General features: G+C 33.4%; 4 protein-coding genes and 1 pseudogene across 4 annotated transcripts; 2 read left to right on the plus strand and 3 right to left on the minus strand.

The window, feature by feature from the left end:
• Nucleotides 1-292: 292 nt before the first annotated feature.
• LOC119570721 (methylthioribose-1-phosphate isomerase-like) lies at nucleotides 293-1,438 on the plus strand (the record flags this gene model as incomplete). Its single annotated transcript, XM_037918354.1, is given in 4 exon segments — nucleotides 293-489; nucleotides 823-1,196; nucleotides 1,198-1,222; nucleotides 1,394-1,438. Coding segments are annotated over 4 exon segments (641 nt in total), but the record flags the coding sequence as incomplete, so codon positions are not given.
• A 4,587-nt stretch (nucleotides 1,439-6,025) lies between these two features.
• Nucleotides 6,026-10,653, plus strand: LOC119570716 (ATP synthase subunit beta-like). Its single transcript, XM_037918351.1, is given in 9 exon segments — nucleotides 6,026-6,079; nucleotides 6,335-6,671; nucleotides 6,813-6,830; nucleotides 6,978-7,175; nucleotides 7,973-8,029; nucleotides 8,589-8,773; nucleotides 9,137-9,259; nucleotides 9,261-10,082; nucleotides 10,084-10,653. Coding segments are annotated over 9 exon segments (2,364 nt in total).
• A 2,213-nt stretch (nucleotides 10,654-12,866) lies between these two features.
• Nucleotides 12,867-14,371, minus strand: LOC119570717 (annotated as a pseudogene).
• Nucleotides 14,372-19,416: 5,045 nt separating this feature from the next.
• On the minus strand, nucleotides 19,417-20,349 carry LOC119570718 (endonuclease G, mitochondrial-like). The gene is made up of 2 exons (XM_037918352.1): nucleotides 20,202-20,349; nucleotides 19,417-20,048 (listed from the first exon to the last, which is right to left on the minus strand). The coding sequence occupies exons 1-2, from the start codon at nucleotides 20,347-20,349 to the stop codon at nucleotides 19,417-19,419; spliced, it is 780 nt and encodes a 259-aa protein (XP_037774280.1).
• A 1,729-nt stretch (nucleotides 20,350-22,078) lies between these two features.
• On the minus strand, nucleotides 22,079-23,218 carry LOC119570719 (methylthioribose-1-phosphate isomerase-like; the record flags this gene model as incomplete). The annotated part of the gene is given in 5 exon segments (XM_037918353.1): nucleotides 22,079-22,118; nucleotides 22,237-22,366; nucleotides 22,398-22,649; nucleotides 22,652-22,907; nucleotides 23,022-23,218. Coding segments are annotated over 5 exon segments (875 nt in total), but the record flags the coding sequence as incomplete, so codon positions are not given.
• Nucleotides 23,219-23,504: the final 286 nt, after the last annotated feature.

A 23,504-nucleotide genomic window follows, 5' to 3' on the forward strand; every position in this document is an offset into this window, starting at 1 on the left:
ATTATTCTAATACAGAACTAAGAACTTGTGATAAGTGCGGAACTACTATGCAACCGCCTAAGTAGTCACTCAAGCTAATCATCTCGGTTAATTTTGATAAAAATACTTATTATTTATATAGCAAACCTATAAGTCCTAATAGCTATCGGGACTTATAGGTTTAGTAGTTTATTGTATGAATATAAACAATCAAGCCTACCGAACGATTTGGGAAAAAGATATTAACACTATTCAAATAATTGACCAACGTTTTTTACCGCATCAATTGGTCTTGAAGATTTAAAAACAACAGAACAATTTGCTGATGCGATTCGAGAAATGCACGTTCGTGGTGCGCCTTTGATTGGTGGAACGGCTGCTTATGGGATGTATATTGCAATCAAAGAAGCAGCAAAAAGTTCAGATTTTAAAAAACATTTGAATGCTTCAATCGAATTGTTGAGTAATACTCGTCCAACTGCGGTTAATCTTGCTTATGCTATTGACAAAGTTAGAAATGCAAAAAAATCGGTTGAAAGAATTGATAATAAGATTAAAACAGCTTTGATAACTGCTAGAGGAATAGTAGAAAGTAGTGTTTGGTTTTTTGCAAAAAAATTGGCGAGCATGGTGTTGATTTAATCGAACAAATAGCGAATAAAAACAAGGCAAAACGGTTAATATTCTGACGCATTGCAATGCTGGCTGTTGGCGTGTATTGATTATGGGACAGCTACTGCGCCAATTTACGAAGCTTTTAATCGTGGTATTGACATTCATGTTTGGGTGGATGAAACTCGTCCTCGCATCAAGGCGCACGAATTACGGCTTTTTGAATTGCAGCAACACGGAGTGCCGCATACGGTGATTGTCGATAATCTCGGGGGACATTTGATGCAGCACGGAATGGTAGATTTGGTGATTGTAGGAAGTGATCGAACAACAAGAACGGGTGATGTAGCTAATAAAATTGGTACTTACTTAAAGGCTTTAGCTGCTTTTGATAATGAAATTCCGTTTTATGTGGCTTTACCGAGTTCGACTTTTGATTGGAATATTCGTGATGGTTTGAAGGAAATTCCAATTGAAAAACGTGGTGCTGATGAAGTGAAATATATTCAGGGCTTGGATAATTCCACAATTAAAAAAGTGCTTTTAACACCTGCTGAAAGTCCTGCTATTAATTATGGTTTTGATGTAACGCCTGCAAAATATGTTTTCAGGATTGATTACAGAACGTGGCGTTTTTTGCTGCTGACGAAGCTAGTATTTTGGAATTGTTTCCAGAGTTTAGGTAAGAATTTGACATTTTTTCATTTTTACCAAAAAGTAATTTACAGTTAGATGCTTTGAAAAACTCCGTGAAACTTTGTGTTTTTCTCTGTGTAACTCCGTGATGTTCTAATTTTCACAGAGTTGCACAAAGAACACGCAGAGTTTCACGGAGAAAATAGTTTAAAACTTCTTTCGTGTTTTCGCATCTTTAGTAAAAGTTTGGTCTAAGTGTAAACTACTTTTTCAAGATTTTGAAAGATGCCAAGAATTTTAAAAAATGAAAAAAGAATTTTTCTACACACTAATTAATCCAATTATTCCATTTCCAAAAGACGATTGGAAGATAACAACTCAATATAGTTTCTTTAGGTTGATTTCATTTTATCAGTTAGAAGTTTTAAAATGAAAGAGGATTTGGAGCATTTGGTTATTCTAAAAGCAATAACAAACGAAACAAAAGAAACTATTTATAAATCACTTATCGAAGGTGAAAATATACATGATGAAGCAAAAATCATATTAGTAGATGATTGCTATGGTGGTTATGAAGTTGAGCCAAAAAAATCTTAAAGATTTTTTTTTTCGAGGAGATTTACAATCGAGGTTTTTTACGATTACTTTTTTGTTTTACCAAAAGCAAAGGTGATTCTAATATTGAATCATGATACAAAGATTTTTAGATGTGATTTTAGTAAAATGAATACTTCTAAAAAATACTGGAGTCAGCATAGAGTGATAAGAATGAATAACCTCAGCAGGCAAGAAATACGAAAGCAATTGGGAAATGATTATAGATACGAATTGCACTTGAAAGAACAACCTATTTCAGAATATAAAATACGGCAACTTAGTAAAGAACTGGAACAATTTGGATTGACAATAAGTGATTTAGAGAAAGAAGATTATCCAACTGAAAAGCATTTATTGACTAAAAAACAAGTCAATGAAGCTTCAGCATTTTAGAAAAATATTTATTAGAATCTATTATCATGATAAACAGAAGGATAAGGATTTTGAGAAGAGTGAGGTGAAACTAACCAAAGTCTTGTTAGATGATTTATTGAATTTGATATGTAAAACTGCCTAATAATGAGTGATTAATATGGCGAAATAGTATTAAGACTTGTTGGGATTTTTCTCAATTGGCTGCAAGTGCGAAATTTTATTTTGTTCTTCGTTAAAAATACTCGTCGATGCTACGGCATCGCCTGCGTTTTTCGCCTTAAACAAAACAAAATTTCATCACTTTCTCTCAATCAGAAAACTCCCAACAAGCTCTAAGTAAGTTGACGTAAATATTTCTACATTTAAAAAGTCATAACTTGTTGATTATAAACCTATAAGGTTTAAAAAACCTTATAGGTTTGTCGAAGTAAATATATCAACCTACTTAAGTAATTGGACAGAATTATTTTGCACTTAACTTTTTTTTATAAAACAAAGTAATCTCTTGAAAATCATCCCGATAGCTATCGGGACTTATAGGTTTAACACGAATAAATATGTCCGACTACTTAATCAATTGACGGCTAAAGATTAACAAAATTTAAACATACTCCTAACGTGGCAAAGCCACTACCATAAGTTATGAGCCTGCCTACCAGAGGTACGACAGGCAGGCCTGCTTTTGTTGGCGGACAGGGTGTTGAGGGACGAGTTGTTGAGGGACGAGGTGCTTAGTCGAACAACTCAACACCTCGTCCCTCAACAACTCATAACTTGCCACTATAATTTTTTTTTATTCAAGTTTTGCCAAATTCTTGCAAGACTTCATAACTTAGAAACTAAATAATCAACTTTTTTTTGTTAATTTGTTAATCATAAAAAATCAAATTGTTTTATTTTTTAACCTAAGTTGCTCACGTCAAAAAGTGATACGCAACTTGAATTTTTAATTAATCGCACTATGTCTGAAGAAAAAAAGCCAAAACTTGGTGGCAGTAATACAACAATCGGAGGTTTAATTGTAGCAATTATCTTAGGGTTACTATATTATATGGGTGGAGGAGAAGCTCCTACAACACAAGATGATGTTGTTGAGAATATAGAAGAAGGTATCGTTTATAATGGGCTAAAAAACTATTTACCTACCTCAACAACTAATCAGTTGATAAAATATCCTTATTATACCATTTCTTATTCAGAAAAACACAAACAAGCAGAATGGGTAGCTTATAAGCTAACTCGTGATATGGTTTTAAAAGCAAATGCTGACCGTGGTCACTTGACCTTTAAGCCAGATACAAGTATTGAAAAAGAGAAAGCCGTTACCTCATCAGATTATACTCGTACAGGTTATGACAGAGGTCATTTAGTACCAGCGCAAGATATGGCATTTAGCGAACAAGCTATGGAGAAACTTTCTATATGTCTAATGTTAGTCCGCAAGACAAGGACTTCAATCGTGGAAAGTGGAAAGAACTAGAAAACGAACAAGAAATTGGGCGGCTAAGTATGACGAATTTATGTAGTTGCGGGACCTGTATTGACGAAAAGAGCCATTAAGCGATTTCCAAAAGTAAAAAATCTATTCCTGTACCTCATTCCTACTTCAAAATAATTTTAGATTTTACAGGAAAAGAAGATGAAGTAAAAGCTATTGCTTTTTGGCTACGCAATCAAGAAACTGAAATCCCATTGAGTGGTTTTGTGACTACTATTGACGAAATTGAAGAATTGACAGGTATTGACTTTTTCCCAGGTTTACCAAACGATATTGAAGAGAAACTTGAAGTCAAGCAAGAATTGACGATTGGGGCATGACTCAAGATGCATACAGTGTTAGTTTTTGACCCCAACTACAATTAAGGAGTTTTTAGAAGAAGAAAATTAAATTTTGAATTAAGTAACGGCAAAAAAAATAAGTCCGTTACTAAGTAAAAAATAATATTAAAACTTTGTTTAATATAGTGACCTTTCTTATTTTGTAGCGTCTTTACGTTATACTCTAAAAATTAAATTAAAGAACAATTTTTTAATCAAAACTAAAAATATAAAATCAATTATGGCAAAGATAGGTCAAATTGAAGGCATCGGTCCTGTATTTCAAGAAAATTAGAAAATGCTGGCATTTTAACAACAGAAGCCTTGTTACAAAAGTGTGCAACACCTGAGGGGCGTGCTGATTTAGCAGCTAGTGCAGATATTCAACCTAAAAGATTAATGTCTTTTGTAAGTCGTGCTGACTTTTTCAGAATCAAAGGCGTTGGTCGTCAGTTTTCTGAATTATTACAAAATGTTGATATTCACACTGTCCAACAATTAGCAGCAGCAGATGCAGCTACTCTAAATTCAGCAATGATAGCTGTTAATGAACAGAAAAACTTGACTAAAGCAGTTCCTTCTGCTAAGCAAATTCAAGGTTTCATTGACGCAGCAGCAGCTCTTGACGGCATCATTACTTTATAATACAGACCTAACCAAACACGCAAAGGCTTTACTGATTGATTTCAGTAAAGTCTTTTTTTAGTTGGGAGAGATTAGTTCTTCATACTAATATCAAAAGCAAAATCTGAAAAATGACAAACTTTTGAAGTTCTAGATTTTATTTTCCAATTTCATTTACAAAAATTGCCGTTTGCCGTTTGCCGTTTGCCGTTTGCCGTTTGCCGTTTGCCGTTTGCCGTTTGCCGTTTGCCATTTGCCGTTTGCCGTTTGCCGTTTGCCGTTTGCCGTTTCACTACTTATCAAACCTATTCAAATTCAATGCTTCAATAATTCGTATCAACTTAAGAGCATATTTTTTATCCGTTGCATAACCAGCTTTTCTCAGTCCATGCGCCCAGTTTTTATAATCTTTAGTTCCCAATTTTTTAAGATGCTTATACCTTTCTTTTTGTAAAAACTCACTATGTTCTCTGTAACTTTCCCATGCACTAGGGTAAATCCTAAAGAAATCTTTGTGAGAATCGTCAGTATAATTGGAACAATGTCCTTTTTTACAATTCTTAGAAAAACACTTTATTCCAAAATGATTATTATTCTTTTTGGCGAGTTTACTATCACCAACATTACTTTCTAATAAGCCTTGTGCAAGCGTTATAACTAGCAGGAATACCAAAGCCTTCATTTCTTCTTGAGCAATTGGCGCAAATTCTTTTATATAGTTCAAGCATTTCTTGTTTTTTAATGCAACGACTTTAGCATCTACTTTTAATCGTTTTGCTAATCCAGGATTTAATAAAAAACCAAGATTTGAAAACGTATTTGCTAAGGTTGTATCATTCTTAGCAGTTTTGTATCTTGTCAGATGCTTTGGAATACTGTCCATGTTGAAAAGACTTTCTGCAAAATTTTTTAGGTGGTTTTGTTTTTATCGTTTTTTTAGGCTCACTAACTTCGTTGTCTAACTTTACGTTTTGTTTTTTTTACCTCGCTATCTGCGGTTTTTTCAATACGGACAGGATTTACTAAATTGATAGACAGGTTTATATTTTTATAATATAAAATCAATAAGCCTAAAACTAAAGTTCCAACTCTTATCCATTTGTTCTGATACCCTTTTTTTACTAAATGCAGATTTTTCCCTGCATAATGTTTTCCTTTTGTTATCCAATCTTCGTATTTCATTCAAGAAAATTTGACAATAAAACTTTTTGTTTAATACAATATGTTTCAAATGTACGCATTTTTTCTTTTCAAATCCAATATTCCTCAAAAAATAAATTGTTAAAATATAGTTTATCAATAGAAGATGTCTTAAATTGGAATTTTGTTTTTACTACAACCTTTGGTCATCATTCCTAACGTGGCAAAGCCACTACCATAAGTTATGAGCCTGCCTACCAGAGGTACGACAAACAGGCCTGCCTTTGTCGGCAGACAGGTGTTTGAAGGACGAGGTGTTGAGTTGTTCGACTAAGCACTCAACACCTCGTCCCTCAACACCTCATAACTTGTCACTATAATTTTTTTATTCAACTCTTGCCAAATTCTTGCAAGACTTGAGAACTTAGAAACTAAAAGATGCTAACTATGCATAAGCTACTATTTACTCTTTTAATCACTCTTTCTTACAATTTACTTAATGCTCAATGTTTACCTGAATGGACACACTATAATGAGCCTTTTGTTTATTTAGCTTCTCCTCCTGTCCCTGATACAACTCCTTGGAAACTTGTTTTTCTATGATGAGTTTGAAGGAACGAGTTTAGATACCAATAAATGGTTAACACATTACCCATATGGTCCAAATGAAAGTGACAAAGCTCCTGCGGCACGATTACATACTACTCGCCCAAATCGTGAAAATCAGATTTATAGAGACAATATGGTAGTGGTTAATGATGGTATTTTAGAACTTCAAGCAGCAAAGAAAGTTGGTACTTATATGGGTTATACAAAGGATTATGAAGCAGGCATGATTCATTCTAAGGATAAAGCAGGTTTTCAAGGTTATACAAAATATGAGATAAGGTGTAAAATCCCAAATGGAGCAGGCTTCTTTCCTGCATTTTGGTTTTTTGGTTCAATAAATGAAATGGGTTGTTTTGAGTTTAATGGTGTAAATCCTAGTCGTCATATTTTAGGAATGCTTAAATGGGTACAATGTCCAACAGATAGTCTTCTTGGAAAAGGTAAGGATTATAAGAGTTCGATTGATTTTTCTAAAGATTTTCACACTTTTGCCTTAGAACATGATGATTTTTTTGTCAAATACTATGTCGATAATGTAGAAATTTTCAGAATAGCTAGACTAACTTTAATTAGTCCTCTTATCCCAGGCTATTATCTGCAAGAACCAGCTTATCCACGTTCTACTGAACGAATGCGAGTAATTGCTAACTTAGCCATAGGAGATGGCAAACGAGGAAATAAATTACATCATCCACCAGGTTTATTCACCAAATTTCCGAACAAAATGGAAATTGACTATATTAGAGTATATCAAAGACATCCTCAAAAAAATCTAACTGATTTGTGTAATCATACTATAACAGGAGAGGATAAAATATCCGAATCGAAAACCAATTTTTATCAATATAAAGGTGGTCTGACTGTATCTTCTTGGACAGTATCCGAGAATTTAACGATTGTAGGAACACAAGACAACTCAATTGTTGTTGCAATCAATCCCAAAGTCGAAAATACCAAAACTTGGATTAGACCAAACTTTAAAGAAGGAAATCCTCCTTGTTTAGAGCGTTACACCAAAGAAATACTTATTGAGTAACTTTTTATCATATATTTATTTGCTAACTATATGGCAAAATTGTTGTAATATTTTGAACTGAATACTACAAAAGCTCCTCAACAAAATGGAATAGATAAAAAAACTGGATGAAATCAATTATTAGTTATTTTATGCCTAGTTACGACAAATCAGACAACAAGGTCATAATAGGGCTACTTTTTTAATATTTTCCTTATTGGTAATCTGTAGTATTTACATTACTTAGCTTGCCTTATATTATAATATATCCAACGCATGACAACTTTTTAATTTCATCAATAATATCCTTTCTTATTTCACTCTTCAATCTTTGGTATTTAAAGAAAACACAAGATATTGAGGGCAGCATTATCATTTTTGCTATCAGCGGTTTAAGCTTATTTTTCTATGCTATTTTCGTTTCAGGTGGTTTAGCTTCACCTTTTTTAATTTGGCTAACCATATTTCCTGCTGTTGCTATCTTGCTACGCAGCCAAAAAGTCTTAATAATAAACACGGTTGGTTCTGTTTGTTTTTTTATTGCTTTAGTTGTCCTTTACTTAATAGGTTTTGAATTTCCTCTTATCATTGACATTGAAACATCTCCTATCCATAATCTTGTAGGTATTGTTTCATTAGGTTTCTTTTTTACAATTATTATTATTCAATACGACCGAACTAATAAAAAATACACAGAACAGTTAGCTCAATCCAATCGAGAATTAGAAAGATTTGCTTATATCGCTTCTCACGACATGAAAGAACCTTTAAGAAATATTGTTAGTTTTTCACAGCTTTTTAAAAAGACGTTCTAAAGATCGATTAAACGAAAATGAAAAAGAATATTTAGATATTATCACTAATAATGCACGTCAATTGCACGAATTAGTTGAAGATGTCTTAGAGTTTTCTAGGATTAATCGAGATATTAGTGAAAGCTTAAAAGAAGTTGACTTATCTGAAATTATTGGCGAGATTGTCCAAAATATAAAAACAACACTTATAGAAAAGAAAGCATCCGTTCTGTGCGATGATTTACCCAAAATACAAGCTACTGAAATACACATGATGCAATTGTTCCAAAATCTAATCGAAAATGGAATAAAATATAATAATAGCGATAAACCAGAAGTAAGAATTTCAGTGATTGATGAACCTAAAAATTATATTTTTAAAATTCAAGATAATGGAATTGGTATTGCACCAGAATATCACAATCATATTTTTGAAATGTTTAAACGCTTGCACACCAGAGAAGAATATCAAGGAACAGGAATAGGTTTGGCGTTATGTCAAAAAATCGCACAAGGATACAAGGGCAGCCTGATTGTAGAAGCTTCATCTTCAAAGGGAACAACTTTTGCCTTAGTTTTACCAAAAGACTTTAGTTTATAACTAAAAAAAATAGTATTTATACTAAAAAATATTTTTTCCCTTTCAAAAATACGCTCAAAAATCAACAACATAAAACACTGTCAACAAGATTAAAGCAATAATTTCTAATTGAAACCAGATATTTTTGTAAAATAAAATTTCATCATTTTCTCTCTAGCTCTTCATCATTTTTTATCATTTACAAATTCGCTTAAAAGCTACGCTAAGTATAGTTGATTAACTTTAAAATCAGTTGGTTATTTTATATAATTCTACTACCTTTGCAGCGATTTAAGGTAAGTACAATTTATGCCGATAGCAATCGGAACTTATACTTTAAATTATTTTCTTAAAAAGAACTTATACACTTATGGCAAATATAGGTCGAGTAAAGCAGTAATTGGTCCTGTTGTAGATGTTAGTTTTTCAGGTGCAGCACTTCCTGAAATCCTTAACGCATTGACTATCACAAAGGCAGACGGTTTCAACGTTGGTTTTAGAATGTCAACGTCACTTAGGAGAAGATAGTGTTCGTACAATCGCAATGGATGCTACTGAAGGTTTAAGAAGAGGAATTGAGGTATTGGATACAGGTGCTCCAATTTCTATGCCTATCGGTGAACACGTAAGAGGTCGCTTATACAACGTAGTTGGAGAAGCTATTGACGGTATTCCTGTAAAAACTGAAACAGAACGTGCGCCTATTCACGCAACTCCTCCAACTTTCGAGGATTTATCAGTACAACAAGAAGTACTTTATACAGGTATCAAAGTAATTGACTTGATTTGTCCTTACTTAAAAGGTGGTAAGATTGGTTTGTTTGGTGGTGCTGGTGTAGGTAAGACCGTACTTATCCAAGAATTAATCAACAACATCGCGATGAAATACAAAGGTCTTTCTGTATTTGCTGGTGTTGGTGAACGTACTCGTGAAGGAAACGATATTCTTCGTGAGATGATTGAAGCTGGTGTAATCAACTATGGTAAAGATTTCAAGCATTCTATGGAAGAAGGTGGTTGGGATTTATCAAAAGTTGATGTAGAAGAGTTAGAAACATCTCAAGCGACGTTGATTTTTGGTCAAATGAACGAACCTCCTGGTGCGCGTGCAAGAGTTGCTTTGTCAGGATTAACAATTGCGGAATATTTCCGTGACGGTGATATGAGTGACCCTAATGGTGGACGTGATATTTTGATGTTTATTGATAACATCTTCCGTTTCACACAAGCAGGTTCTGAGGTATCAGCATTATTAGGTCGTATGCCGTCAGCAGTAGGTTACCAGCCTACATTAGCTACGGAAAATGGGTATGATGCAAGAGCGTATTACTTCAACTAAGCGTGGTTCTATTACATCTGTACAGGCGGTTTACGTACCTGCGGATGACTTGACGGATCCCGCTCCGCAACACTTTGCTCACTTGGATGCAACTACGGTACTAAATCGTAAATTAGCTTCTTTAGCTATTTATCCAGCGATTGACCCGTTAGATTCTTCTTCTCGTATTCTTGACCCACAAGTTTTAGGTGAAGAACATTACAATGTTGCACAAGAGATTATGCAATTATTACAGCGTTATAAAGAATTACAAGATATTATTGCTATTCTTGGTATGGAAGAATTATCTGAAGAAGATAAATTGGTTGTACACCGTGCAAGACGTGTTCAATTGTTCTTATCTCAGCCTTTCCACGTAGCAGAGCAGTTTACAAATATCCCTGGTGTATTCGTTGACATCGAAGAAACTATTCAAGATTTCAAAGCAATCTTAAGAGGTGATGTTGATGATTTACCAGAGAATGCGTTCCACTTAGTTGGTAACTTGGAAGCTGCTAGAGAGAAAGGAGCTAAGATTTTAGCTGATATTAAATAAATAATTAAGAACTGAGAATTAGGGAATTAATAAAAAATCCCTAATTCTTAATTCGCAATTCCGAATTAAAGATGAACGTAGTAGTCTTAACACCAGAGCAAGAAGCGTTTAATGGCGCTGCAAAGTCTATCAAAGTACCAGGTACAGGTGGTGAATTTGAGGTTTTAAATAATCACGCTCCTATTGTTTTCTTCATTAGAACATGGCAATGTTCGTATCTTGAAAGAAAATGGTGAGAAAATTGAGTTTACTATCAATAGTGGTTTTGTTGAAGTCTTAAACAACAATGTTTCTGTTTTAGCTCAAGGATTGCATACTGACTAATATTAATATTAGTTTAACATAAACATAAAAGCGGTCAAACCAAAGGAATTTGGTTTGACCGCTTTTATGTTTTATACATCCAAACTAGTTCTAATTGCAGTTAATTTCTTCTTTATTCCATTTGATAGTAAATTCACCTTCAATTTCAACCTTTTTTGCTTCATTTTTTAACGTAGCGTTTAGTTTTCCTTTCAAAACTTCGCCTTCTTTTATTGACCAATCTACTATCTCTACTGAACCATTCTCTACGGTTTCATATCGAATCGAATTTGAAATGTATTGAGCAGCTAAATCCAAATCTAATTTATCTAAGAATGCAAGGATTCCAACTTTTCCTTTTTTCTCGTTTACCAGATATTTCGTTCAATTGATAAACACCGACTGTATCGCCTAGTTGAAAACCCAAGATAATTTCACCAATCAAATCATCTGTCGAAGATGTTTTATCTTCAATCGCTTCTTTAAAAAATAGAACAACTCTATCTTCTTTGCATTCTACACTTACTGTTCCTTCTTGACTAGATATTTCTCCCGTGAGGGCATTAGTTATTTTAAATTGATAGGAGTTATTCCTTTTTATTGTGTTCTGTTCATTGCATTTAATTAGTAAGAATGAGAACAAACAACTTATAAGTAGTATTAATATTTATTTGACATATTTTACGTTTAAATCGTAAGATAAACTGAGCAAGCCAATTTACAGCATTCAAGTAGATTATTGAACTTCATTTATCTATTTTTTGTATTTTTATATAAAATAATACTTATGTCAACCTCTGCTTTGATTTGGATTTTTGACATAAGTATTATTTTATATAAAAATACAAAAAATAGATAAATGAAGTTCAATAATCTACTTGAATGCTGTAAATTGGCTTGCTCAGTTTATCTTACGATTTAAACGTAAAATATGTCAAATAAATATTTAATACTACTTATAAGTTGTTTGTTCTCATTCTTACTAATTAAATGCAATGAACAGAACACAATAAAAAGGAATAACTCCTATCAATTTAAAATAACTAATGCCCTCACGGGAGAAATATCTAGTCAAGAAGGAACAGTAAGTGTAGAATGCAAGAAGATAGAGTTGTTCTATTTTTTAAAGAAGCGATTGAAGATAAAACATCTTCGACAGATGATTTGATTGTGAAATTATCTTGGTTTTCAACTAGGCGATACAGTCGGTGTTTATCAATTGAACGAAATATCTGTAAACGAGAAAAAGGAAAAGTTGGAATCCTTGCATTCTTAGATAAATTAGATTTTGATGATTTAGCTGCTCAATACATTTCAAATTCGATTCGATATGAAACCGTAGAGAATGGTTCAGTAGAGATAGTAGATTGGTCAATAAAGAAGGCGAAGTTTTGAAAGGAAAACTAAACGCTACGTTAAAAAATGAAGCAAAAAAGGTTGAAATTGAAGGTGAATTTACTATCAAATGGAATAAAGAAGAAATTAAACTGCAATTAGAACTAGTTTGGATGTATAAAACATAAAAGCGGTCAAACCAAATTCCTTTGGTTTGACCGCTTTTATGTTTATGTTAAACTAATATTAATATTAGTCAGTATGCAATCCTTGAGCTAAAACAGAAACATTGTTGTTTAAGACTTCAACAAAACCACTATTGATAGTAAACTCAATTTTCTCACCATTTTCTTTCAAGATACGAACATTGCCATGTTCTAATGAAGAAACAATAGGAGCGTGATTATTTAAAACCTCAAATTCACCACCTGTACCTGGTACTTTGATAGACTTTGCAGCGCCATTAACGCTTCTTGCTCTGGTGTTAAGACTACTACGTTCATCTTTAATTCGGAATTGCGAATTAAGAATTAGGGATTTTTTAATTAATTCCCTAATTCTCAGTTCTTAATTATTTATTTAATATCAGCTAAAATCTTAGCTCCTTTCTCTCTAGCAGCTTCCAAGTTACCAACTAAGTGGAACGCATTCTCTGGTAAATCATCAACATCACCTCTTAAGATTGCTTTTGAAATCTTGAATAGTTTCTTCGATGTCAACGAATACACCAGGGATATTTGTAAACTGCTCTGCTACGTGGAAAGGCTGAGATAAGAACAATTGAACACGTCTTGCACGGTGTACAACCAATTTATCTTCATCAGACAATTCCTCCATACCAAGAATAGCAATGATATCTTGTAAATCTTTATAACGCTGTAATAATTGCATAATCTCTTGTGCAACATTGTAATGTTCTTCACCTAAAACTTGTGGTCAAGAATACGAAAGAAGAATCTAACGGGTCAATCGCTGGATAAATAGCTAAAGAAGCTAATTTACGATTCAATACCGTAGTTGCATCCAAGTGAGCGAAATGTTGTCGCAGGAGCAGGGTCAGTCAAGTCATCCGCAGGTACATAAACCGCCTGTACAGATGTAATAGAACCACGCTTAGTTGAAGTAATACGCTCTTGCATCATACCCATTTCCGTAGCTAATGTAGGCTGGTAACCTACTGCTGACGGCATACGACCTAATAATGCTGATACCTCAGAACCTGCTTGTGTGAAACGGAAGATGTTATCAATAAACATCAAAATATCACGTCCACCATTAGGGTCACTCATATCACCGTCACGGAATATTCCGCAATTGTTAATCCTGACAAAGCAACTCTTGCACGCGCACCAGGAGGTTCGTTCATTTGACCAAAAATCAACGTCGCTTGAGATGTTTCTAACTCTTCTACATCAACTTTTGATAAATCCCAACCACCTTCTTCCATAGAATGCTTGAAATCTTTACCATAGTTGATTACACCAGCTTCAATCATCTCACGAAGAATATCGTTTCCTTCACGAGTACGTTCACCAACACAGCAAATACAGAAAGACCTTTGTATTTCATCGCGATGTTGTTGATTAATTCTTGGATAAGTACGGTCTTACCTACACCAGCACCACCAAACAAACCAATCTTACCACCTTTTAAGTAAGGACAAATCAAGTCAATTACTTTGATACCTGTATAAAGTACTTCTTGTTGTACTGATAAATCCTCGAAAGTTGGAGGAGTTGCGTGAATAGGCGCACGTTCTGTTTCAGTTTTTACAGGAATACCGTCAATAGCTTCTCCAACTACGTTTGTATAAGCGACCTCTTACGTGTTCACCGATAGGCATAGAAATTGGAGCACCTGTATCCAATACCTCAATTCCTCTTCTTAAACCTTCAGTAGCATCCATTGCGATTGTACGAACACTATCTTCTCCTAAGTGACGTTGACATTCTAAAACCAACGTTGAACCGTCTGCCTTTGTGATAGTCAATGCGTTAAGGATTTCAGGAAGTGCTGCACCTGAAAAACTAACATCTACAACAGGACCAATTACTTGCTTTACTCGACCTATATTTGCCATAAGTGTATAAGTTCTTTTTAAGAAAATAATTTAAAGTATAAGTTCCGATTGCTATCGGCATAAATTGTACTTACCTTAAATCGCTGCAAAGGTAGTAGAATTATATAAAATACCAACTGATTTTTAAAGTTAATCAACTATACTTAGCGTAGCTTTTAAGCGAATTTGTAAATGATAAAAAATGATGAAGAGCTAGAGAGAAAATGATGAAATTTTATTTTACAAAAATATCTGGTTTCAATTAGAAATTATTGCTTTAATCTTGTTGACAGTGTTTTATGTTGTTGATTTTTGAGCGTATTTTTGAAAGGGAAAAAATATTTTTTTAGTATAAATACTATTTTTTTTTAGTTATAAACTAAAGTCTTTTGGTAAAACTAAGGCAAAAGTTGTTCCCTTTGAAGATGAAGCTTCTACAATCAGGCTGCCCTTGTATCCTTGTGCGATTTTTTGACATAACGCCAAACCTATTCCTGTTCCTTGATATTCTTCTCTGGTGTGCAAGCGTTTAAACATTTCAAAAATATGATTGTGATATTCTGGTGCAATACCAATTCCATTATCTTGAATTTTAAAAATATAATTTTTAGGTTCATCAATCACTGAAATTCTTACTTCTGGTTTATCGCTATTATTATATTTTATTCCATTTTCGATTAGATTTGGAACAATTGCATCATGTGTATTTCAGTAGCTTGTATTTTGGGTAAATCATCGCACAGAACGGATGCTTTCTTTTCTATAAGTGTTGTTTTTTATATTTTTGGACAATCTCGCCAATAATTTCAGATAAGTCAACTTCTTTTAAGCTTCACTAATATCTCGATTAATCCTAGAAAACTCTAAGACATCTTCAACTAATTCGTGCAATTGACGTGCATTATTAGTGATAATATCTAAATATTCTTTTTCATTTTCGTTTAATCGATCTTTAGAACGTCTTTTAAAAAGCTGTGAAAACTAACAATATTTCTTAAAGGTTCTTTCATGTCGTGAGAAGCGATATAAGCAAATCTTTCTAATTCTCGATTGGATTGAGCTAACTGTTCTGTGTATTTTTTATTAGTTTCGGTCGTATTGAATATAATAATTGTAAAAAAGAAACCTAATGAAACAATACCTACAAGATTATGGATAGGAGATGTTTCAATGTCAATGATAAGAGGAAATTCAAAACCTATTAAGTAAAGGACAACTAAAGCAATAAAAAAACAAACAGAACCAACCGTGTTTATTATTAAGACTTTTTGGCTGCGTAGCAAGATAGCAACAGCAGGAAATATGGTTAGCCAAATTAAAAAAGGTGAAGCTAAACCACCTGAAACGAAAATAGCATAGAAAAATAAGCTTAAACCGCTGATAGCAAAAATGATAATGCTGCCCTCAATATCTTGTGTTTTCTTTAAATACCAAAGATTGAAGAGTGAAATAAGAAAGGATATTATTGATGAAATTAAAAGTTGTCATGCGTTGGATATATTATAATATAAGGCAAGCTAAGTAATGTAATACTACAGATTACCAATAAGGAAAATATTAAAAAAGTAGCCCTATTATGACCTTGTTTGTCTGATTTGTCGTAACTAGGCATAAAATAACTAATATTGATTTCATCCAGTTTTTTTATCTATTCCATTTTGTTGAGGAGCTTTTGTAGTATTCATTCAAAATATTACAACAATTTTGCCATATAGTTAGCAAATAAATATATGATAAAAAGTTACTCAATAAGTATTTCTTTGGTGTAACGCTCTAAACAAGGAGGATTTCCTTCTTTAAAGTTTGGTCTAATCCAAGTTTTGGTATTTTCGACTTTGGGATTGATTGCAACAACAATTGAGTTGTCTTGTGTTCCTACAATCGTTAAATTCTCGGATACTGTCCAAGAAGATACAGTCAGACCACCTTTATATTGATAAAAATTGGTTTTCGATTCGGATATTTTATCCTCTCCTGTTATAGTATGATTACACAAATCAGTTAGATTTTTTTGAGGATGTCTTTGATATACTCTAATATAGTCAATTTCCATTTTGTTCGGAAATTTGGTGAATAAACCTGGTGGATGATGTAATTTATTTCCTCGTTTGCCATCTCCTATGGCTAAGTTAGCAATTACTCGCATTCGTTCAGTAAACGTGGATAAGCTGGTTCTTGCAGATAATAGCCTGGGATAAGAGGACTAATTAAAGTTAGTCTAGCTATTCTGAAAATTTCTACATTATCGACATAGTATTTGACAAAAAATCATCATGTTCTAAGGCAAAAGTGTGAAAATCTTTAGAAAAATCAATCGAACTCTTATAATCCTTACCTTTTCCAAGAAGACTATCTGTTGGACATTGTACCCATTTAAGCATTCCTAAAATATGACGACTAGGATTTACACCATTAAACTCAAAACAACCCATTTCATTTATTGAACCAAAAAACCAAAATGCAGGAAAGAAGCCTGCTCCATTTGGGATTTTACACCTTATCTCATATTTTGTATAACCTTGAAAACCTGCTTATCCTTAGAATGAATCATGCCTGCTTCATAATCCTTTGTATAACCCATATAAGTACCAACTTTCTTTGCTGCTTGAAGTTCTAAAATACCATCATTAACCACTACCATATTGTCTCTATAAATCTGATTTTCACGATTTGGGCGAGTAGTATGTAATCGTGCCGCAGGAGCTTTGTCACTTTCATTTGGACCATATGGGTAATGTGTTAACCATTTATTGGTATCTAACTCGTTCCTTCAAACTCATCATAGAAAACAAGTTTCCAAGGAGTTGTATCAGGGACAGGAGGAGAAGCTAAATAAACAAAAGGCTCATTATAGTGTGTCCATTCAGGTAAACATTGAGCATTAAGTAAATTGTAAGAAAGAGTGATTAAAAGAGTAAATAGTAGCTTATGCATAGTTAGCATCTTTTAGTTTCTAAGTTCTCAAGTCTTGCAAGAATTTGGCAAGAGTTGAATAAAAAAATTATAGTGACAAGTTATGAGGTGTTGAGGGACGAGGTGTTGAGTGCTTAGTCGAACAACTCAACACCTCGTCCTTCAACACCTGTCTGCCGACAAAGGCAGGCCTGTTTGTCGTACCTCTGGTAGGCAGGCTCATAACTTATGGTAGTGGCTTTGCCACGTTAGGAATGATGACCAAAGGTTGTAGTAAAAACAAATTCCAATTTAAGACATCTTCTATTGATAAACTATATTTTAACAATTTATTTTTTGAGGAATATTGGATTTGAAAAGAAAAAATGCGTACATTTGAAACATATTGTATTAAACAAAAAGTTTTATTGTCAAATTTTCTTGAATGAATACGAAGATTGGATAACAAAAGGAAAACATTATGCAGGGAAAAATCTGCATTTAGTAAAAAAAGGGTATCAGAACAAATGGATAAGAGTTGGAACTTTAGTTTTAGGCTTATTGATTTTATATTATAAAATATAAACCTGTCTATCAATTTAGTAAATCCTGTCCGTATTGAAAAAACCGCAGATAGCGAGGTAAAAAAACAAAACGTAAAGTTAGACAACGAAGTTAGTGAGCCTAAAAAAACGATAAAAACAAAACCACCTAAAAATTTTGCAGAAAGTCTTTTCAACATGGACAGTATTCCAAAGCATCTGACAAGATACAAAACTGCTAAGAATGATACAACCTTAGCAAATACGTTTTCAAATCTTGGTTTTTTATTAAATCCTGGATTAGCAAAACGATTAAAAGTAGATGCTAAAGTCGTTGCATTAAAAAACAAGAAATGCTTGAACTATATAAAAGAATTTGCGCCAATTGCTCAAGAAGAAATGAAGGCTTTTGGTATTCCTGCTAGTATAACGCTTGCACAAGGCTTATTAGAAAGTAATGTTGGTGATAGTAACTCGCCAAAAGAAATAATAATCATTTTGGAATAAAGTGTTTTTCTAAGAATTGTAAAAAAGGACATTGTTCCAATTATACTGACGATTCTCACAAAGATTTCTTTAGGATTTACCCTAGTGCATGGGAAAGTTACAGAGAACATAGTGAGTTTTTACAAAAAGAAAGGTATAAGCATCTTAAAAAATTGGGAACTAAAGATTATAAAAACTGGGCGCATGGACTGAGAAAAGCTGGTTATGCAACGGATAAAAAATATGCTCTTAAGTTGATACGAATTATTGAAGCATTGAATTTGAATAGGTTTGATAAGTAGTGAAACGGCAAACGGCAAACGGCAAACGGCAAACGGCAAACGGCAAACGGCAAACGGCAAACGGCAAACGGCAAATGGCAAACGGCAAACGGCAAACGGCAATTTTTGTAAATGAAATTGGAAAATAAAATCTAGAACTTCAAAAGTTTGTCATTTTTCAGATTTTGCTTTTGATATTAGTATGAAGAACTAATCTCTCCCAACTAAAAAAAGACTTTACTGAAATCAATCAGTAAAGCCTTTTGCGTGTTTGGTTAGGTCTGTATTATAAAGTAATGATGCCGTCAAGAGCTGCTGCTGCGTCAATGAAACCTTGAATTTGCTTAGCAGAAGGAACTGCTTTAGTCAAGTTTTTCTGTTCATTAACAGCTATCATTGCTGAATTTAGAGTAGCTGCATCTGCTGCTGCTAATTGTTGGACAGTGTGAATATCAACATTTTGTAATAATTCAGAAAACTGACGACCAACGCCTTTGATTCTGAAAAAGTCAGCACGACTTACAAAAGACATTAATCTTTTAGGTTGAATATCTGCACTAGCTGCTAAATCAGCACGCCCCTCAGGTGTTGCACACTTTTGTAACAAGGCTTCTGTTGTTAAAATGCCAGCATTTTCTAATTTTTCTTGAAATACAGGACCGATGCCTTCAATTTGACCTATCTTTGCCATAATTGATTTTATATTTTTAGTTTTGATTAAAAAATTGTTCTTTAATTTTAATTTTTAGAGTATAACGTAAAGACGCTACAAAATAAGAAAGGTCACTATATTAAACAAAGTTTTAATATTATTTTTTTACTTAGTAACGGACTTATTTTTTTTTGCCGTTACTTAATTCAAAATTTAATTTTCTTCTTCTAAAAACTCCTTAATTGTAGTTGGGTCAAAACTAACACTGTATGCATCTTGAGTCATGCCCCAATCGTCAATTCTTGCTTGACTTTCAAGTTTCTCTTCAATATCGTTTGGTAAACCTGGGAAAAAGTCAATACCTGTCAATTCTTCAATTTCGTCAATAGTAGTCACAAAACCACTCAATGGGATTTCAGTTTCTTGATTGCGTAGCCAAAAAGCAATAGCTTTTACTTCATCTTCTTTTCCTGTAAAATCTAAAATTATTTTGAAGTAGGAATGAGGTACAGGAATAGATTTTTTACTTTTTGGAAATCGCTTAATGGCTCTTTTCGTCAATACAGGTCCCGCAACTACATAAATTTCGTCATACTTAGCCGCCCAATTTCTTGTTTCGTTTTCTAGTTCTTTCCACTTTCCACGATTGAAGTCCTTGTCTTGCGGACTAACATTAGACATATAGAAAGTTTCTTCCATAGCTTGTTCGCTAAATGCCATATCTTGCGCTGGTACTAAATGACCTCTGTCATAACCTGTACGAGTATAATCTGATGAGGTAACGGCTTTCTCTTTTTCAATACTTGTATCTGGCTTAAAGGTCAAGTGACCACGGTCAGCATTTGCTTTTAAAACCATATCACGAGTTAGCTTATAAGCTACCCATTCTGCTTGTTTGTGTTTTTTCTGAATAAGAAATGGTATAATAAGGATATTTTATCAACTGATTAGTTGTTGAGGTAGGTAAATAGTTTTTTTTAGCCCATTATAAACGATACCTTCTTCTATATTCTCAACAACATCATCTTGTGTTGTAGGAGCTTCTCCTCCACCCATATAATATAGTAACCCTAAGATAATTGCTACAATTAAACCTCCGATTGTTGTATTACTGCCACCAAGTTTTGGCTTTTTTTCTTCAGACATAGTGCGATTAATTAAAAATTCAAGTTGCGTATCACTTTTTGACGTGAGCAACTTAGGTTAAAAATAAAACAATTTGATTTTTTATGATTAACAAATTAACAAAAAAAAGTTGATTATTTAGTTTCTAAGTTATGAAGTCTTGCAAGAATTTTGGCAAAACTTGAATAAAAAAAATTATAGTGGCAAGTTATGAGTTGTTGAGGGACGAGGTGTTGAGTTGTTCGACTAAGCACCTCGTCCCTCAACAACTCGTCCCTCAACACCCTGTCCGCCAACAAAAGCAGGCCTGCCTGTCGTACCTCTGGTAGGCAGGCTCATAACTTATGGTAGTGGCTTTGCCACGTTAGGAGTATGTTTAAATTTTGTTAATCTTTAGCCGTCAATTGATTAAGTAGTCGGACATATTTATTCGTGTTAAACCTATAAGTCCCGATAGCTATCGGGATGATTTTCAAGAGATTACTTTGTTTTTATAAAAAAAAGTTAAGTGCAAAATAATTCTGTCCAATTACTTAAGTAGGTTGATATATTTACTTCGACAAACCTATAAGGTTTTTTAAACCTTATAGGTTTATAATCAACAAGTTATGACTTTTTAAATGTAGAAATATTTACGTCAACTTACTTAGAGCTTGTTGGGAGTTTTCTGATTGAGAGAAAGTGATGAAATTTTTGTTTTGTTTAAGGCGAAAAACGCAGGCGATGCCGTAGCATCGACGAGTATTTTTAACGAAGAACAAAATAAAATTTCGCACTTGCAGCCAATTGAGAAAAATCCCAACAAGCTCTTAATACTATTTCGCCATATTAATCACTCATTATTAGGCAGTTTTACATATCAAATTCAATAAATCATCTAACAAGACTTTGGTTAGTTTCACCTCACTCTTCTCAAATAATCCTTATCCTTCTGTTTTATCATGATAATAGACTTCTAATAAATATTTTTCTAAAATGCTTGAAGCTTCATTGACTTGTTTTTTTAGTCAATAAATGCTTTTCAGTTGGATAATCTTCTTTCTCTAAATCACTTATTGTCAATCCAAATTGTTCCAGTTCTTTACTAAGTTGCCGTATTTTATATTCTGAAATAGGTTGTTCTTTCAAGTGCAATTCGTATCTATAATCATTTCCCAATTGCTTTCGTATTTCTTGCCTGCTGAGGTTATTCATTCTTATCACTCTATGCTGACTCCAGTATTTTTTAGAAGTATTCATTTTACTAAAATCACATCTAAAAATCTTTGTATCATGATTCAATATTAGAATCACCTTTGCTTTTGGTAAAACAAAAAAGTAATCGTAAAAACCTCGATTGTAAATCTCCTCGAAAAAAAAATCTTTAAGATTTTTTGGCTCAACTTCATAACCACCATAGCAATCATCTACTAATATGATTTTTGCTTCATCATGTATATTTTCACCTTCGATAAGTGATTTATAAATAGTTTCTTTTTTTCGTTTGTTATTGCTTTTAGAATAACCAAATGCTCCAAATCCTCTTTCATTTTAACTTCTAACTGATAAAATGAATCAACCTAAAGAAACTATATTGAGTTGTTATCTTCCAATCGTCTTTTGGAAATGGAATAATTGGATTAATTAGTGTGTAGAAAAATTCTTTTTTCATTTTTTTAAAATTCTTGGCATCTTTCAAAATCTTGAAAAAGTAGTTTACACTTAGACCAAACTTTTACTAAAGATGCGAAAACACGAAAGAAGTTTTAAACTATTTTCTCCGTGAAACTCTGCGTGTTCTTTGTGCAACTCTGTGAAAATTAGAACATCACGGAGTTACACAGAGAACACACAAAGTTTCACGGAGTTTTTCAAAGCATCTAACTGTAAATTACTTTTTGGTAAAAATGAAAGATGTCAAATTCTTACCTAAACTCTGGAAACAATTCCAAAATACTAGCTTCGTCAGCAGCACAAACGCCACGTTCTGTAATCAATCCTGTAACATATTTTGCAGGCGTTACATCAAAACCATAATTAATAGCAGGACTTTCAGCAGGTGTTAAAAAGCACTTTTTTAATTGTGGAATTATCCAAGCCCTGAATATATTTCACTTCATCAGCACCACGTTTTTCAATTGGAATTTCCTTCAAACCATCACGAATATTCCAATCAAAAGTCGAACTCGGTAAAGCCACATAAAAGGGAAATTTTTCATTATCAAAAGCAGCTAAACCCTTTAAGTAAGTACCAATTTTATTAGCTACATCACCCGTTCTTGTTGTTCGATCACTTCCTACAATCACCAAATCTACCATTCCGTGCTGCATCAAATGTCCGCCGAATTATCGACAATCACCGTATGCGGCACTCCGTGTTGCTGCAATTCATAAGCCGTAATTCGTGCGCCTTGATTGCGAGGACGAGTTTCATCCACCCAAAAATGAATGTCAATACCACGATTAAAAGCTTCGTAAATTGGCGCAGTAGCTGTCCCATAATCAATACACGCCAACCAGCCAGCATTGCAATGCGTCAGAATATTAACCGTTTTGCCTTGTTTTTCATTCGCTATTTGTTCGATTAAATCAACACCATGCTCGCCAATTTTTTGCAAAAAACAACACTACTTTCTACTATTCCTCTAGCAGTTATCAAAGCTGTTTTTAATCTTATTATCAATTCTTTCAACCGATTTTATTGCATTTCTAACTTTGTCAATAGCATAAGCAAGATTAACCGCAGTTGGACGAGTATTACTCACAATTCGATTGAAGCATTCAAATTTTTTATTAAAATCTGAACTTTTTGCTGCTTCTTTGATTGCAATATACATCCCATAAGCAGCCGTTCCACCAATCAAAGGCGCACCACGAACGTGCATTTCTCGAATCGCATCAGCAAATTGTTCTGTTGTTTTTTAATCTTCAATGACCAATTGATGCGGTAAAAAAAGTTGGTCAATTATTTGAATAGTGTTAATATCTTTTTCCCAAATCGTTCGGTAGGCTTGATTGTTTATATTCATACAATAAACTACTAAACCTATAAGTCCCGATAGCTATTAGGACTTATAGGTTTGCTATATAATAATAAGTATTTTTATCAAAATTAACCGAGATGATTAGCTTGAGTGACTACTTAGGCGGTTGCATAGTAGTTCCGCACTTATCACAAGTTCTTAGTTCTGTATTAG

This window comes from Penaeus monodon, unplaced genomic scaffold, assembly GCF_015228065.2.
Source record: "Penaeus monodon isolate SGIC_2016 unplaced genomic scaffold, NSTDA_Pmon_1 PmonScaffold_3656, whole genome shotgun sequence".
Lineage (NCBI taxonomy): Eukaryota > Metazoa > Arthropoda > Malacostraca > Decapoda > Penaeidae > Penaeus > Penaeus monodon.

Coding starts and splice junctions, on each gene's coding strand:
- LOC119570718 (XM_037918352.1), bottom strand. CDS start 20,349: ATGTCTGAAGAAAAAAAGCCAAAACTTGGTGGCAGTAATACAACAATC. Junction 20,049..20,201: donor TGTTGAGAATATAGAAGAAG/GTATCGTTTATA, acceptor TGGTTTTAAAAG/CAAATGCTGACCGTGGTCAC.